Source organism: Manis javanica, chromosome 15, assembly GCF_040802235.1.
Source record: "Manis javanica isolate MJ-LG chromosome 15, MJ_LKY, whole genome shotgun sequence".
Taxonomy (NCBI): Eukaryota; Metazoa; Chordata; class Mammalia; order Pholidota; family Manidae; genus Manis; species Manis javanica.
Window position 1 is genome coordinate 5,249,511 of NC_133170.1, and position 14,680 is coordinate 5,264,190.

The 14,680-nt window shown below is 44.1% G+C and overlaps 1 protein-coding gene and 1 long non-coding RNA gene across 4 annotated transcripts in view; both read left to right on the forward strand.

Annotated features, from left to right (window-relative positions):
* LOC118970433 (uncharacterized) overlaps positions 1-2,625 on the forward strand; it is a 32,827-nt gene extending 30,202 nt beyond the window's left edge. The window contains exon 4 of the long non-coding RNA XR_005058373.2: positions 2,201-2,625. This is a non-coding gene — a long non-coding RNA (uncharacterized lncRNA). The remainder of the gene's footprint in view (positions 1-2,200) is intronic.
* Positions 2,626-12,384: 9,759 nt separating this feature from the next.
* Positions 12,385-14,680, forward strand: part of CPNE8 (copine 8) — a 165,081-nt gene continuing 162,785 nt past the window's right edge. For 2 of the 3 annotated variants that reach the window (XM_037010062.2, XM_073223160.1), the window contains exon 1: positions 12,388-12,605. In XM_037010062.2, the coding sequence (XP_036865957.1) occupies positions 12,469-12,605 (137 nt within the window). In that variant the 5' untranslated portion in view covers positions 12,388-12,468. Of the gene's footprint in view, positions 12,606-14,680 lie in introns of all 3 variants that reach the window. The other variant, XM_037010073.2, reaches the window with a different exon arrangement.

The window sequence follows — 14,680 nt, forward strand, 5'->3', positions numbered from 1 at the left end:
TACTTTGTCAGTTTATATTATTTATCTTATAGATATAATGGCTTTTCTAGAATTTAAAATTAATTTGATCCAAATAATTTAATCTTATTATATGGAATAGCTTAAGTGTAGAATTTGGGGAAGCATACATGTCATTTGTTGTTTTTAAAACAGTATCTTACTTCTATTTGACTCAAGTAAGACTTTAAGTTGACGAAAGAGGGAAAAAAATTTCAGGGAAATAGAAATAATTTAAAAATCCTGAACCTTTTTAGTCACCGCCATTCACAGTAGCAGGAAGAAAAGCCCCTGGCATGTGCCCCCTGCTTGATGGATAGTTTGAACTGTGAATGGTCCTATTATGCTGTGAACATGAGTGAAGAGCCTGGACAGTTGGGGTGTATTTTTACAAAGCCAAACCTCTTGGGAGTGGCCTTTTTTTGCTTGTTTGTTTTTGCTTTATTTTGTGTTGTTTTCAGTTATTCTAAAAGGAGATACTATATTGTAGCATAACCCTCAAATCAGACTTTTAATGCCTGTTAATAGAATTTGTGAAGCAATATTAGTTACATATTTGAATTAATATCCACTTTCTGCACAAACATAAACTCTAACTTGGGTGCTATTCTTCTTCCTATTTACTGAATCTCCCTTTCCAAGAAAACAGACCTATTATAGAAGAATTTTCAATGGAGTTAGAAATAAACCTTGAGAGAAGACTCATCTATTTATCCGTATGTTGTGAGATGGGATACAGATTAAGTAGCCTATTCTGGCCTCTTACAATGAGGTTCAAGGATTTACAGGCAACTTCATGAGTGACCAAGGGCAAGGCCGTGAAAGGTGTCTTCACAAATTCTGAGCTGTTATCACATGATCCATGTTATCTGATAATATTGCAATTATTAATAGTAAAAAGGTTTAAAGAAAGCCCTTTAGAGAAAAAAGATAAACTCCTAAGTAATTGTGTATAGACAAGTTTAAAATGAAATTTCACAGTATTTGGGATTGGACAACAACCAAAGTACTCAAAGTCAGTACTTGTGGGATGCAGTTAAAGCAGTGCTACAGGAAAATTTATAGCTTTAATCTCATTTATTGTAGTACAAACAATAAAATATAAGCTAAGCATAAAACAATAAAAATGTAAACAGTATAAAGGCCAAAGACATACAAAAGAGCATAATAAGAATAAGAAGTGAAATTAATAGAATAGGAAACAAGATAATACGATATCTAAAGCATGTAGCATCAGCAGAGCTAATGAATATGAGCAATAATTAGTGCCGTGGGAGTTCAGAGGAGGAACGGATTAATCCTGTGTGCTACAGTGAGAAGAATCGAACCGCTGGAGTTGATTGAAACCATCTACCATTTACAATAGATACATGATCTAGATAAGTCACTGAGCCTCCCTAAATCTAAATTTTCTTATCTTAGAAAAGGAATAAGTAATACCGATTTTAAATAATTCCTACTTCACAAGGTTTTGGTGGGGATTAAATGATTTAGTTATTAACATTATTTAATATACTTCAATTTTAGATTTCATTGCCCACAGAGTGCTCTGATTTAGTACATTTTATTCAAGACTCTAAAATGCTTAATGTGTACACTCAGTGTACACATCAGCTTAATGCCATTCAGTAGCCTATGATACAAATGTACAATGGGAAAAAAAAACCCTTATTGATTGAAAATCTAGATTGTGAAAACTCTCTGGATTTCATTATCATGCTGTCTTCTAGTTAACTCTGCCAGGTTTTTTTTTTCCCCCACATTAAAAAAAAAAGAAAACACCTTCCCATTTGTACTTCATTCAATACATTTTTACCACACATATCTGTGTGTCAGGTCCTGGGCTCAGCAGTCAGATGTCTTGACTCACTCTCTGCTGATTGATAGACAGGCACAGTCCGTTGCCAGCTGGCTTGATTATTTTTTTGCAGACCATTTTGTTTTGGGTGAACTGTATATTCAACCACGTACAATTGCTTCTTTAAGCAAATCATGGTTCCCAGGTAACCACTGTTCTGCTATATTTCCCTCTGGGTTAGTTTACATTTTCTGAAGTTTTATATAGCTGAAATCATACAGTATGTAACATCTTTGCCTGACTTCTTTCGCTTTTCACTTCTTTCATAAGGCATAATCATTTTGCGATTCATCCATGTCGTTGCCTATATCAACAGTTAATTTTTTTTTTTAATTTTGTGTGCAGGTGTGTGCACCACAAGCTAACAAACAAAGGCCAGGGGTCATTTCTCAGCCACAATTTGTGCTGGAGCAAAAGAAAACATTCTGCCCTTGAACAAAGTCCCAAACAGTGTGAAAGTGAGAACTACTTGGGAGAAAGCATTTCCATCCTATGACTATGACCAATTTGAAATAAAAATTTCAGAATCATAATAGTGACTCTACCATAATTTTCTGTAACAAAACTTCTATTACAACAGATACAGGAAATACAATAAAAGTCCTATTGTTTCCAAAATGGATTATAACTGAAACAGGGTAATTGTAGAAATATTTGTGTAAGAATTGCACATTCAGCAGCACTATTGAAAAATCATTCTTCTCAGAAAATAAGTCTTAACAGATACAGAAGAACTCTCCAGGGAGATCTGAAATGGAAGACAAGGCATATTTCTGCAATCCTTTTTTTGTTGAGTAGTATTCCACTGTGTAGATATATCATAATTTGTTTATTCATCCATTTTTGTTTCTGCTTTTCAGCTATTACAAATAAAGCTGCTGTGAACATTCACATAAACATCTTTATTTATCTTGGGAAAATGCCTCATAGTAGAATGGCTGGATCACATACGTGGTCAGTTCATGTCTAACTTTTAAGAAACTGCCGTGCTGTTTTCCGAAGACGCTGTAGCGTTTTACTTTCCCACCGGCAGGGTTGGACAGTTCCACATACTCCAGAAGCTTGTCAGCTTTTGGAATGGCCTGTCTTGTTAATTTTAGCCATCCTGAGAAGTGTGTAGTGGTGTCTCATGGTGGTTTTAATCTACACTTCTCTAATAATTGATGATGTTGGGCATTTTTTCATGTATTTTTTGCTATTTGTTTATCTTCTTTGGTGAAATTGTTAGTTTTCTTGCCCATTATTTTCTACTGGGTCATTGGTCATTTTTCTTTTTGTTTCAGGGCATTAGTTTAAAATGTTGAATTCTATTTGGTTGCTTTTTTAAAAATAAAATAATTTTGAGTGTAACACGTGATCACTGGAGTTTGTAAAAGTATATGAACGTTTTAACATATGAGATGAGTGTTTTTAAAGTCTCTGGTGACCTCATTAGAAAACTATTGCTGAGTTAAAGATCGGACTTTGAGACTTGAATCTCTTAGTTCACCAAGACAATTTTCAATGACATAGACTGATCAGATCAGCATTTGTCAAGTCCAGAGACACAGTGAGGTCGTGTAAATAAGCTGCTTTAATTTCAGTAGACTAAATGTCTTACTTTCTTTTCATGTCTGTATTTACAAAACAAGACCACACAATACAAAACCGTGGCTCCAGTCAATACAGTATGTGTGGGTTGTCAGCAGAGGAATTGTCCTGTTGTGCCTCTCCTAACAGCATCAATGCTGCTTAGCAAAAGTGTCACCTGTTGGGGGTTGGTCCCTCAACATCAATAGGCAAAAACAGGTTGATTTTTATGATGTTGAAATTTAAAGATAATTGTTTCATGGACAGCTCTTGGTAGATGAATTTTAACTAGATAAGAACTAAATAAATGCCATAAATTATCCTTTTGTTAAAGCAGACACTAAACTTCAACACATACTCAGAATAAAGAACTTAAGTCCCTCCTTTTCAACCAAAGAGACCACTCCTTGTGACCGTGAAAACTTTTCCAAAGCAAAACCCCCAATTTATTTCTACAAACCTTACAACATTCTAAGGCACTCACTTGGGAAACACAGTGATTTAATTATTTGAACTTGAATAGAAAATACCCCATCTACTGTGACAAATCCTGGTAAATTTCACAGCAATTATCATGGTTGTGAAAAACTGTTTTGTTAGTTACAAAGTTCTGCCTAAACCCCTTGGCCAGTTAGAGAAAAGTCCGGCAGAATTTTAGCATTTTTGTATTAAAGTAACTATTTGCCAATATACCAAAAGCCTGGATTGTTGCCAATGTTAATTTCAGCAAGTTATTAAATACTCAAGATTTAGATTATTGTCTCTGTGTGTCTGTCTAGTTCCCAACAAAACTTGTATTCTTTTGCATGGTTGCACATTCAAATTGTCCAAGCAGGAAAGAACCAGAGTAGATTCCAACCACACACTAATGAACACTTACCTGCCCTGCTCTAGGAGTGATATAAATCAGGTTTGAAAATTAGGCATTGATTCCTCACTTATCAGGCCAGGCGGGGTTGTTCCTGCATGAGGTCCTCAGCTATGCAATTGCATACTTACGTGTTTTCTGCACTGATGGCCTCTGGGGGAGGGTGGGATTAATGCCCCAAGCAGTAGAGTGGGGCTCGAGGGGAGCTTCCGGGGGGCATTTCAGCAGAAGAATCTGAAAGATACACCTGGAATGATAATTGAAAGGCTTTAGAAGATCCTGCAATATTGGTAACTGCCCAAGAAGGAGAACAAGGTAGCACCGTAACGAGGCAGCAATGCGACCTTCGCAGCCAAGGGCCCTTGGCCCACTGGGACCCACTGGGTCTTTCTCCTTAAAAGTCTTTTCTTCCTTATCCTCAGTGTCTTGATCCTGCAGTTTTTCTCCCCATTTGTCTAGGTGCTTCTTCCCCTCCCATTTCTCTGGTGGGATCATTCTTCCCTCCTCCTTTCTCCAGGGCAGCTCGTCATTAGACTTGAATCTTCTTTTTCTCTTTCTTTCCTTTTTCCCTGGAGTGTTCACACAAATGCACGGCTTCATTACTAACTCTAAGCTACTGACTCCACCCAGTCCACTCTCCACAGCCCCAGATGCCTGCTGCGCATTGCACCTGAGGGCCCAGCTCTCACCTGAACTCACTATATCAAAGCAGTTGCGATACTTTCAACAGCCCCTGGCCACATAGCAGTGGCCTCACCTCAGTCGGTACGCTGGGCACAGGAGAGGAGCAGAGAAGAAGGCAGATGGGTCCTTATGCCCCTGAAGCCTAGCAGGGGAAATGGTTATCAAGCAAGTTGTCATGCAATTATTAATCTAATTATGACAGTTAAAGGTAAAAGGTGCTATGACCTAGCCTATTTGGGGCATTTAGGGAGGCTCCGGTAGAAGCAAAATATTTCAGACTCTGTAGTCCTTGTGGAAGAATGTTTCCTTTTGGTAAGTTTCAGAGCTCTTAGTCCTACCCTTTCTGATTCATTTTTTGTGAATGGATTTCTATGCTAGCCCTGAAAAAAATCAAACTCTTTGAATTCGCAGATTTAGTGAAAAGCTACTTGGAAGAAACCTCTGATAAATTTGGAGGCTGGAAACATTTATAAAAAGTGAGACCTGTTCTGTGTTTAGTAACTATGAAAATCTGACAGGCTCTTTTAAAGGCATCTGGATTTCAAAGAGTATAGTGTTTTGTCTCTCTAGGTTCTTAACGCTAACTGGTTATCATTGGATAATCATGTTCAAGTGAATGCCTGTAACACGAGAAGAAATATTAATTGCTGTTTTTCCTTGCTAGATAAAAAAATCTTAGAATTTTATCGCTGATTCTTCTCTGTGCTTAAAGTTAGTTGTCCTATTAGGTTATTTATTTAAAAGCAAGGTGAAGACGTTATTGCACACTTCAATGAGGAATTGGTATTTTAGATAGGCCATGAGGGATGAATAGGAGTTTGACCAAGTAGAGATGGAGTTAAAAAGATAGTTATAAAATAAAAACTTCTAGTTGGAGAGGAGTATAGTAGGCTAGAATGGTTCAGGGAAGGCCTGGTGACTGAATTATAGGAAATGTGTATCCCCTTTAGTCGTATAAGCTGTGTAAGTGATTTTAAACTAGAACTTGACATACAGGTGGCGCTTCTCAGCACTACTGTGGGTAGCTTACATGAGAAGAAAAGCTAGAGGTTTCAAGCAGCATCACTACTCTCATTTTAAAAGCAAAGCCCTCAAGTTACATTATCTTTAATTTTTGATGACTGTGTATCATTGATGGCATGGTTTTAAAGATACAAATACTGAGGCTCAGAGATACTTAAAGATACAAATACTGAGGCTCAGAGATACTTGGAAAGGCTTCACTAAGGAAGTGCATCTAACCTGGGACCTGAGGAATAAGTGTCCGCCTGGGAAAGAGGCACAGAGGAGTATTCCAGGCAGAGGGAATGGCATGCATGACTTGGGCCCAATTTTGACAAAACCAAGTTCATGTTTTGTAAGGTGCATTCTTGCTACAGAAGGGGGAGCAGGTTGCAGAAGGGCATGACCAGAGAGGGAGACAAGGTAGGAGAGGGTTGCATTACCCCAGTGAAAGCAGAGGGGAAGTGAAAAGTGAATAGATTTTAGAAATTAGGAAGTAGAAGACATTGTCAGCACATGTCTGTTGTCCGGTAACCTCTACGGTGCAGAGGAAATGTTCTCCCATCTGCACAATTTTGTAGGGTAGCCACTACTTGGGTGGCTGTCTAGCACTACAGTTAAATTTATTTAATGTTCATTTAATTTAAATAAATTCTTAAATATTCATTGTGACTTGTGGCTACCCAGTGGGATTGGGTAGGATTGGATAACTTTAGCTTGACCCTCCTTTTACATATCTTCTTTCTAATTATGAGGTCTTTTAAGATAACCTCACTCTATGCAAACTGGCATACTTCTCTGGTGAGTTGGGTATTCTCACTGCTGTACAAGCTTATGCAATACTTATTTTTACTTCTATATTTGCTCATATTTTTGCCCTCACCTATATTGCTCTGTCCTCTCCTATTATCTCTTGGAAAATATCAAGTCCCACTTCTCCAGGAAACTTTTCATGGTTATTCTTTCTCATCATATGTCTTTCTTTGAGCACCAGTCGTGTTGGTCTATACCACATAACCTCATGACGAATCACTCATTTCTTGTTCTTTCATTTTTTTTTCTTGGTGTGTTGAGCTGATGTGGGGGTCTCACACTAACTAAGATGCCTGAGAGCAGGGGACACAATCTTTGTATTTTCTCAATTTCTTCCCCCAACTGTTCAACGTGTGGTTTAGCAAAGCCACTCTTGAAGATTAATCCTTGCTTACTACTGTGAACCTACCCCTTACAATGTAAGCTATGAGATTTCTGGTTCCTAATATAGACTTATGTTAGTTTTCAAATTTAAAGAGGTGAAAAAATTAGATACGTGGTTTGTTTTTCTTTTAAATGAAGGATATATGATTATTTTAGCCATAAGTGAATCAACTATTTGTAGTGGATGGTCCCTAAAGATGACTGCTATCAATTCCTTCCCTCCTAGTATGTGCGGGTGCTCCATCCTTTAAGTCAGCTCAGCCACCTCCCTGCCCCCTTTGAATTTGGGCTTGCCTGGTAACTGGCTCTGACAAATTGGAGCCAGCGGGGGTGACGCTGTGCCAGTTGAAGGCCTAGTGGTTCAGAGGCCTTGCAGCTCCCACCTCGTCTCCTGGAAAGTCAGTCACCATGCTGTGAAGTTCAGGCTGGACTGCCGAATGAGAAAACACAGCAGCCACCTGGGAGAAGGCCGCTGACCTGCTGACCCAGCTCTTCCAGGCCTGCCAGGCGCTAGCTGGGCACAGTCCTGTGCATGACCCTAGCCCACAGCTCGTGGAGCAGAACTACCCGGCTGAGCCCATCCTGACTGCTGACCTGCAGAACCATGAAAAGTAGTAAAACCACTGTTTTGAGTGGTTCAGTTTTGGACAGGCCATTGCCCATCAATACATACCTGTGATACTATCATTTAAAAAAAGAAGATTCACAGTAAGATGACCACCCCTGCTGTGGTCCCTGTCCTGGGCCTCCCTGCCCTCCCCGAACTCCACCAAGTTTAGGGCATCTTTACTGAACAGCCGGTAGATGAGCCAATGGCTGTGATGGTGGAAAACCAAATATTAACCAAACCAACTTCAGACCTTCAAAACACACTGTGAAGTATGTTCTTCTGTATGCTTGATTGTTGAGTGTGAAGTTCTAAAATTGAAAGCACCCTTTAGTCTAAGTGCTTTCTTGAATGTAAAAATTATCAAACAGAAAAAAAATTTGCTGGAGAATAGGTTTATCTAAATAACCATCTAAGATCCCTTAGAAAGGTGTTACTTGATTATAATATTGGATTTAAAGTTCCTGGACAGTTATGCAGGACATATCTTAATTTTGTTATTATTTGTGATATTCTAAAGTGATGTTTTTCTGACTGCCTTAATCACTAGAAAGGTAGTATTTGTAAGATTGGTGAGATATTGATCTTATTTAGTCACAAAGATAACTTTAAGCTAAAGGTATTAGTAATACTATTTTAATGTCTGAAATGATTGAATTTTCTGCAGACTTGGTCCATTTTAGGTAAATCACGTCCAAATGATTAGCAGGTCAGAGAGCAGGTAGGTACGCAGAGATCATGTCTTGGCCACCCTACGAAATGTCTTCCTTCTGCTGCCATTTCCCCATAATTAAACAACGTCCATTCTTTGCAATTATATAAGATTAATTTATAAATTTTGCCTTCACAGAACAGGTCTAATGGCTAAGGTGATTATACAGATACCTATTTCCCAAGGACATTGTGAAGATGACCATTTGGCAATGCTGGTATTCTCGCTTATCTTGGGGTAGAATCATGTTGGGTCACATTTTCCAGTGGTGTAGCGACAGCCTGAAGACCTGCTCAGTCCAATTTGTTTCGAATTTCTGTAAGCGCCGATGTGCTACTTGCCAGTGAGCTAAATGAACTTTGTCCTTACATTGTAAGGACATCCTCTCCAGGCGACCTGATTCTATTTTTAACCATGCTATTTTGTAAATAAACGCTCCCCCCAAATAATGGACAGTTTAGTTTACAAACTGAAATATTTTCTGATGTTGTGGAATAATACGATCTCAGAAGTATAAATAACTCCATGATTCATTCAGTCTTATCTCTACCCAATCAGGCATCGCCTTGCCAGAAGGAGTTTTACCTCCTAGATTTAGCACAATGCCTAGAATATAGTACAGGCATACACTGTTTTATGGCACTTCACTTATTGTACTTCCTAGATACTGCTTTTTTTTTTTTACAAATTGAAGATTTGTGATAACCCTGCATTTTCCAACAGCATTTATTCACTTTTCTGTCACAGTTTGGTAATTCTCACATTTCAAACCTTTTAATTATTATTATACTTGTTACTATGATCTGTGATTGCTGCTCTTTGATGTTACTGTCGTAATTGGTTTAGGGTGCCACATGTTTGCATCCACATAAGATCCATATATGTTATATGTGTTCTGACGGCTCCACCCAACAGCCATTTCCTGGTCTCTCTTTCCTCAGGCCTCCCTATCCCCTGAGACACACAATACTGAAATTAGGTCCATTAATAATCTATAGTGGCCTCTGAGTGTTCAAGTAATAAAGAAGAGTTGCACATCTCTCACTGTAAAAATTAAAAGCTAGAAATGATTAAGCTTAGTGAAAAGGTACATTGAAAGCCGAGATAGGCAGAAAGCTGGACTTCTTGCACCAAACAGGCAAGTTGTGGATGCAAAGGAAAAAGTCTTGAAGGAAACTAGGAATGCTGCTCCAGTGAGCCCACGAGTGACTAGAATGTGAAACATCCTTATTGCTGAAATGGAGAAAGTTTGCGTGGTCTGGAGAGAAGATCAAACCAGCCACAACATTCCCTTAAACTAAGCCTAACCCAGATCAAGGCCCTAACTCTCTTCAGTTCTAGGAAAGCTGAGAGAGGCTAACAAGCTAAAGAAGAAAAGAACAGAGGTTGAGTAATGGGGTTTAAGGAAAGAAGGCGTCTCCATAACAGAAAAGTGCAGGGGAAGCAGCAGGTGCTGATGGAGAAGCTGCAGCAAGTTACCCAGAAGAACTAGCTGAGATTATCACTGAAGGTGGTTATGCATTAAGTGACAGACTGTCAATGTAGACAAAAGCCTCTATTAGAAGAAGATGCCATCTTGGACTTCTGTAGCTGGAGAGGAGAAGTCAATGCCTGGCTTCAAAGCCTCAAAAGAGAGGCTGACTCTCTTGTGAGGGACTAATGCAGCTGGTGACTTTAAGGTGAAGCCAGTGCTCACTGACCATTTTGAAAATCCCAGGGCCCTTAAGAATCAGGCTCCATCTTCTCTGCCTGTGCTCTGTAAAGAGAACAATAAATCATAGATGACAGCACATCTGTTTACAACATGGGTAATTGAGTATTTTGAGCCCACTGTTGAGACCTGCTGCTCAGAAAATAAGATTCTTCTCCAAATAATACTGTTCATTGGCAAAGCACCTGGCCACCCAAGAGTTCTGATGGAGATGGAGCATGAATGTTGTTTTCATGCCTGCCACTCAACGTACATCTACAACCCATAGATCAAGGAGGCATTTTCACTTTTAAGTTTTAATATTTAAGAAACACATTTTGTAAGGCTAGAGCTGGTGAATCATTGCTGATATAAATTAGAGAAGACCCGAATAAATGGAAAGATACATAATGTTCATGGATCAGAGGATTAATTTTGATAATATGGCAACTCTTATCTAACTAGTCCATAGAATCAATTCAATCCCAATCAAAATTTCAGTGAGATTTTTTTATGCAGATTTGTCAAGCTGATTCTAAATAAACATGCAAATGAAAATAATTGAAAAATGACAAAAATTTTTAAAAGATCGAAGTTGGAGAAGTCTGGGGGAGGGTGGGACTTCCTCCTCCCGGGAGGCAGTATAAACCCCAGATCCCACAGCCCTCCTTTGGAGCCCCTCCTGAGCAGCAGCCGTTTTCTCTTCTCACTGATTAAAAGAGCTTTGTTGATTGCTCAGTACTCATGTCTGCTGGCTACAGTCTTCTTGTCTCTGGGGCACGATCCTGGGAAAAAGAGCATTCTCAGCTGGTACCATCTTCCCAGGAGCATATATGCCTTACGATTTAGCAATGGTATGTTTTAAATATGTACAGTTTATACAAGACAGTTATAACACAATGAAGTGGAAGTAATTAAGTAAAAGTCCTGTGGGCTGAATACTTTCCTAAAGTTCTCAACTTTCGTTTCTTCGGTAGACTTTTTTACTGGTTAGTTTAAAAAATACACAGAGGTCTCTTCCCCCAAATTCTGGGCAGCATAGTTGGAATGTCTGTGGTTTTAGGACGTTAACCAACAGTAATAAACGACAGTTCAATCTGTGAAAGGAAAAGAGGATAGAATTTAAGAGGTGACGTGTGCTCGGTGGGGGAAACAGGAAAGAATTTGGACAAACGAACGTTTCCCAAGCCGCAAGACCGCGCCTACACAGCCTCGCCGCAGATCTGCAGAATCTCGGGCTGGGGGCTCCAGGGACATCAAAACGTTACAACGCGCTGCAGGTCCGCGGCCCTGGGAACCGCGCCTCCCGAAGAGGGTGCTGCGGTTGGGGAGCCCCGCGCGTCCCGCGCGCCCCCTGGTGGCGGCATCCGGAGGGGAGGGGCCGCAGCAAGGGTCGCCGCCTGGGCGCTGAGCGGCGGGTTCCTCCCACGCTGGGGCCGCTCCCGCATCCCGCCCCGGGCTCGCTGCCCCAGCATCCGGCGGCCCGCACGGGGCGCTCGGTGCGACTCCTCCGCGCTTCTCTCCGTCCAGTTTCATTCAGCCATTGCCGGGGGTCGGGGTCGCGGTGGCGGAGCCGCGGGGTAGGGCTGGGACCTCCAGGCTTTAGGACTGAAGTTCCAGGCGCTGGAAAGCGAAGGGGCAGAAGAGCCCCGCCTGACGGGGACTGCCACCCTTGGACGCCCGTGTGCCCGATCGCGGGGATCCCGCACGGCGCGCCCCACTTTAATGTCCACCTTGCTTCCGCCTGGCCCGTGCACTGATGTCACCTCGCCACCGCGCACAGAAAGCTGGCGCTCGTCTTCGGGTCCCCGCACCCCAGCCCTCGGGCGGCCGACGGGGTCCGGGCCGGGACCGGGAGCGCACGCCTCCCGCGTCCCAGCCCTGCGAGCGCTCCGCGGGCCGCGCGTCCTCCGCTGATTGACGGGGGGCGGCGGGGGTGTGCGGGGGGCGGAGGCCGGCCCCCAGGGCGCGGGGCGGGCCGCGGCTGGCTGTCCCCGACGGCTCGGGCCTGGCTGTGCGGTCCCCATCCCGCAGGCCGCTCGGCGGCTCCGCAGAGCCCGGAGCCCGGGGGGAGCGCGCAGGTGCCCCGGGGCCGCCGCCGGCTGGGGTGCGCACGGAAGCCGGGCGCCCCGGCCCTCAGCCCGGCCTCCCCGCGGCGCCGCCTCCCCCGCCCTCGCCGCGAGCTGCCTCCGCCCCCTTCCTTCCCCTGCCTCCACCCCCCGCCCCGCGCCGGCCGCGCCGGGCCGGAGCCGGGCGCGCGGCGCTCAGTCAGCCCGAGCCGCGCATGTGGGCGCCGGGCCGGCCGTCGGCGCCCCCGGCCAGCATGGACAGCCGCCACACCAGCGCCGCGGGCCTCGGCGACCTGGCGCAGCTGAGCGCGGCCCTCCCGGCCACGCGCGTGGAGGTGTCGGTGTCCTGCAGGTGAGCGCGGCCCGCGCCCGTCCCGGGCAGGCTCCCCGCCGTGGGACCCGAGGCTTCCCCGGGCGGGCGGCGCCGAGCGCAGGCGGGACCTCGGGGCGAGCGGGGGGCCGCGGGACCGGGACGGACTTTCTGGGAAATGCTGTCAAAGTTGGCCGGGCTGTGACTCAGCGCCCTTTGCGGGCCCTCCGCGTCCCGGACCCGAGCTGCCGGGGGTGGTGACGGGCCCCGGGCCCGGGGGGGCCTGGGGCGCCCGGGGCGCGTGACCGCCGCGCAGGGCCGGGGCTCGGCCAGCCGGGCGTGTGCAGACCGGCGCTCCCCCCGCCTCCTGGAGCCTCCGGCGGGCTTCCCCCACCCTTCCGGGCGTTTTGCCTTAAGCCTGATAGGTAGAGATTTCGGCTCCAGCCCTCCTGGCAGACGAATCTGTGCTTTTCCTAAATTCTGGGAAGTCACGACTTTCCGCCTGCCGGCAGCCGCGTTTGCCTACGGACTGTAAACCGACACCCTGCCGGGACTGTACATGTCAAACTCCTCTGCCGGAGGTTCTCCGGGTTCGTGTCCCTGCCAATACGGCGGCGCGATGGCCGTAGCACAGATTGGAGAAGATGGGGGGACGGCACCAGATTGAAAATGGCAACAGAGAGAGAGAATTTGCGGGTTGTAACACTGACCCCAAGCCCGCTCCCTGTTTTGCACGCGGTGCCCTCTTCTCGTGGTAAACTATCGTCTCACTTGCCCACTTTCTCCTCAATGTTGGTTTTAATGTCATCATTTCTTACCTTTCCTTAGCAAAACTTGGAGAAATTTAACCAACATGGGTGATCTCCGAAGTAAATTAGCCCTAGAACTTCAAATGCTGTAAATCCAGGGGTCCTTCATTTCGCATGTTCACAAGACCGAGTCTAAAGCCAGCGGAATCAAATAGTGCGTGTGCGCGGGCGCGCGCACATTCCAGCACCCGACAGCCCCGGCAGAGGTGCTAATGGGCAGTAGCGATGGCCGTTAGCTGTTCTGGAGGCGCAGCCGTGATTGCTCGCTGCCTCTTAGCGCTGACCTCAGACTGTGAACACAGCAGTGCTGACAGTGACAGCCAACACGGAGCTCTTGCCTTATCGTGGCCGCAGCTCTAGGTGCGCCCCGAGGTTTTGTTCTGTCAGTTGAACAGGTGAAGCTATAGGGAAAACTCTTTTTAGACATTCATTTCTGGGCCTTTTTCTTTCCCTTGACGCTGACTTTGAATGCTAGAGCGAGGTTATTATAAGTGTATGCAAAAAACACATAGCCCAAAGTCCTCCGATCACAGCATCTTCTAGAGTTCTTATTCTCTGCTGACCATCTGCAGCTCCGAATGGTATGTGGCCTGTATGTGGAATGAATATAAAAATGCTGTGAATTAAATCCGAATTTCTCAGAAGTTGTTCAGAGGTGATGGGAAAATTATGCATTAGCTGCTCTTTCTACCAGTCGGGTTCACATTTCACCTTTTTTTTTTTTTTTGGTCCTTGCTGTGGGTGTGTCCCCGGAATCCTGAAGTCCTTGGCTTTAAGCCAGTTTGTTTCCGTTTGCTGCTCAGACCCTGGGGATCCCCTTGTGCCAGCCTTTTTTTCATACCTTGGACTTAGTGTCTTGTTTTTAATTTTTAAATTCTCAAATAGAATAAGAAGTCCTGAAAGAGAAACTCAAGTACTCACAGTTCTTAGATTGTTAAGACCTGAATCTCGTCATCGCAGATGGTAGTGTTCTTCGGGCTGCAGCACAACAGACCTGGTTACGGATTCTGGCTTTGTGACTTTCTCTTGTTTTTACCTTGAAGCCAGTTCTTCCTTAATCTAAGCTTCCTCGTCTCTAAATGGCGATAATCATGGTACTTATGTTACAGAGAGTGTTACTGGGGTTTAATACGAGGATGTCTGAAAACTATTCAGAGGTGTTAGCTGTTTTTATGGTATGGGAAATAGCATTTATTAAATAAATGTATGTAATTTCATTATGGAGTTCTGTAAATAGTCCCTCTCTTCTGAACTTCAGTAAGTGGGTTAAAGATGACAAGGATAGAGGCAGCGATGGGACACCTGTGC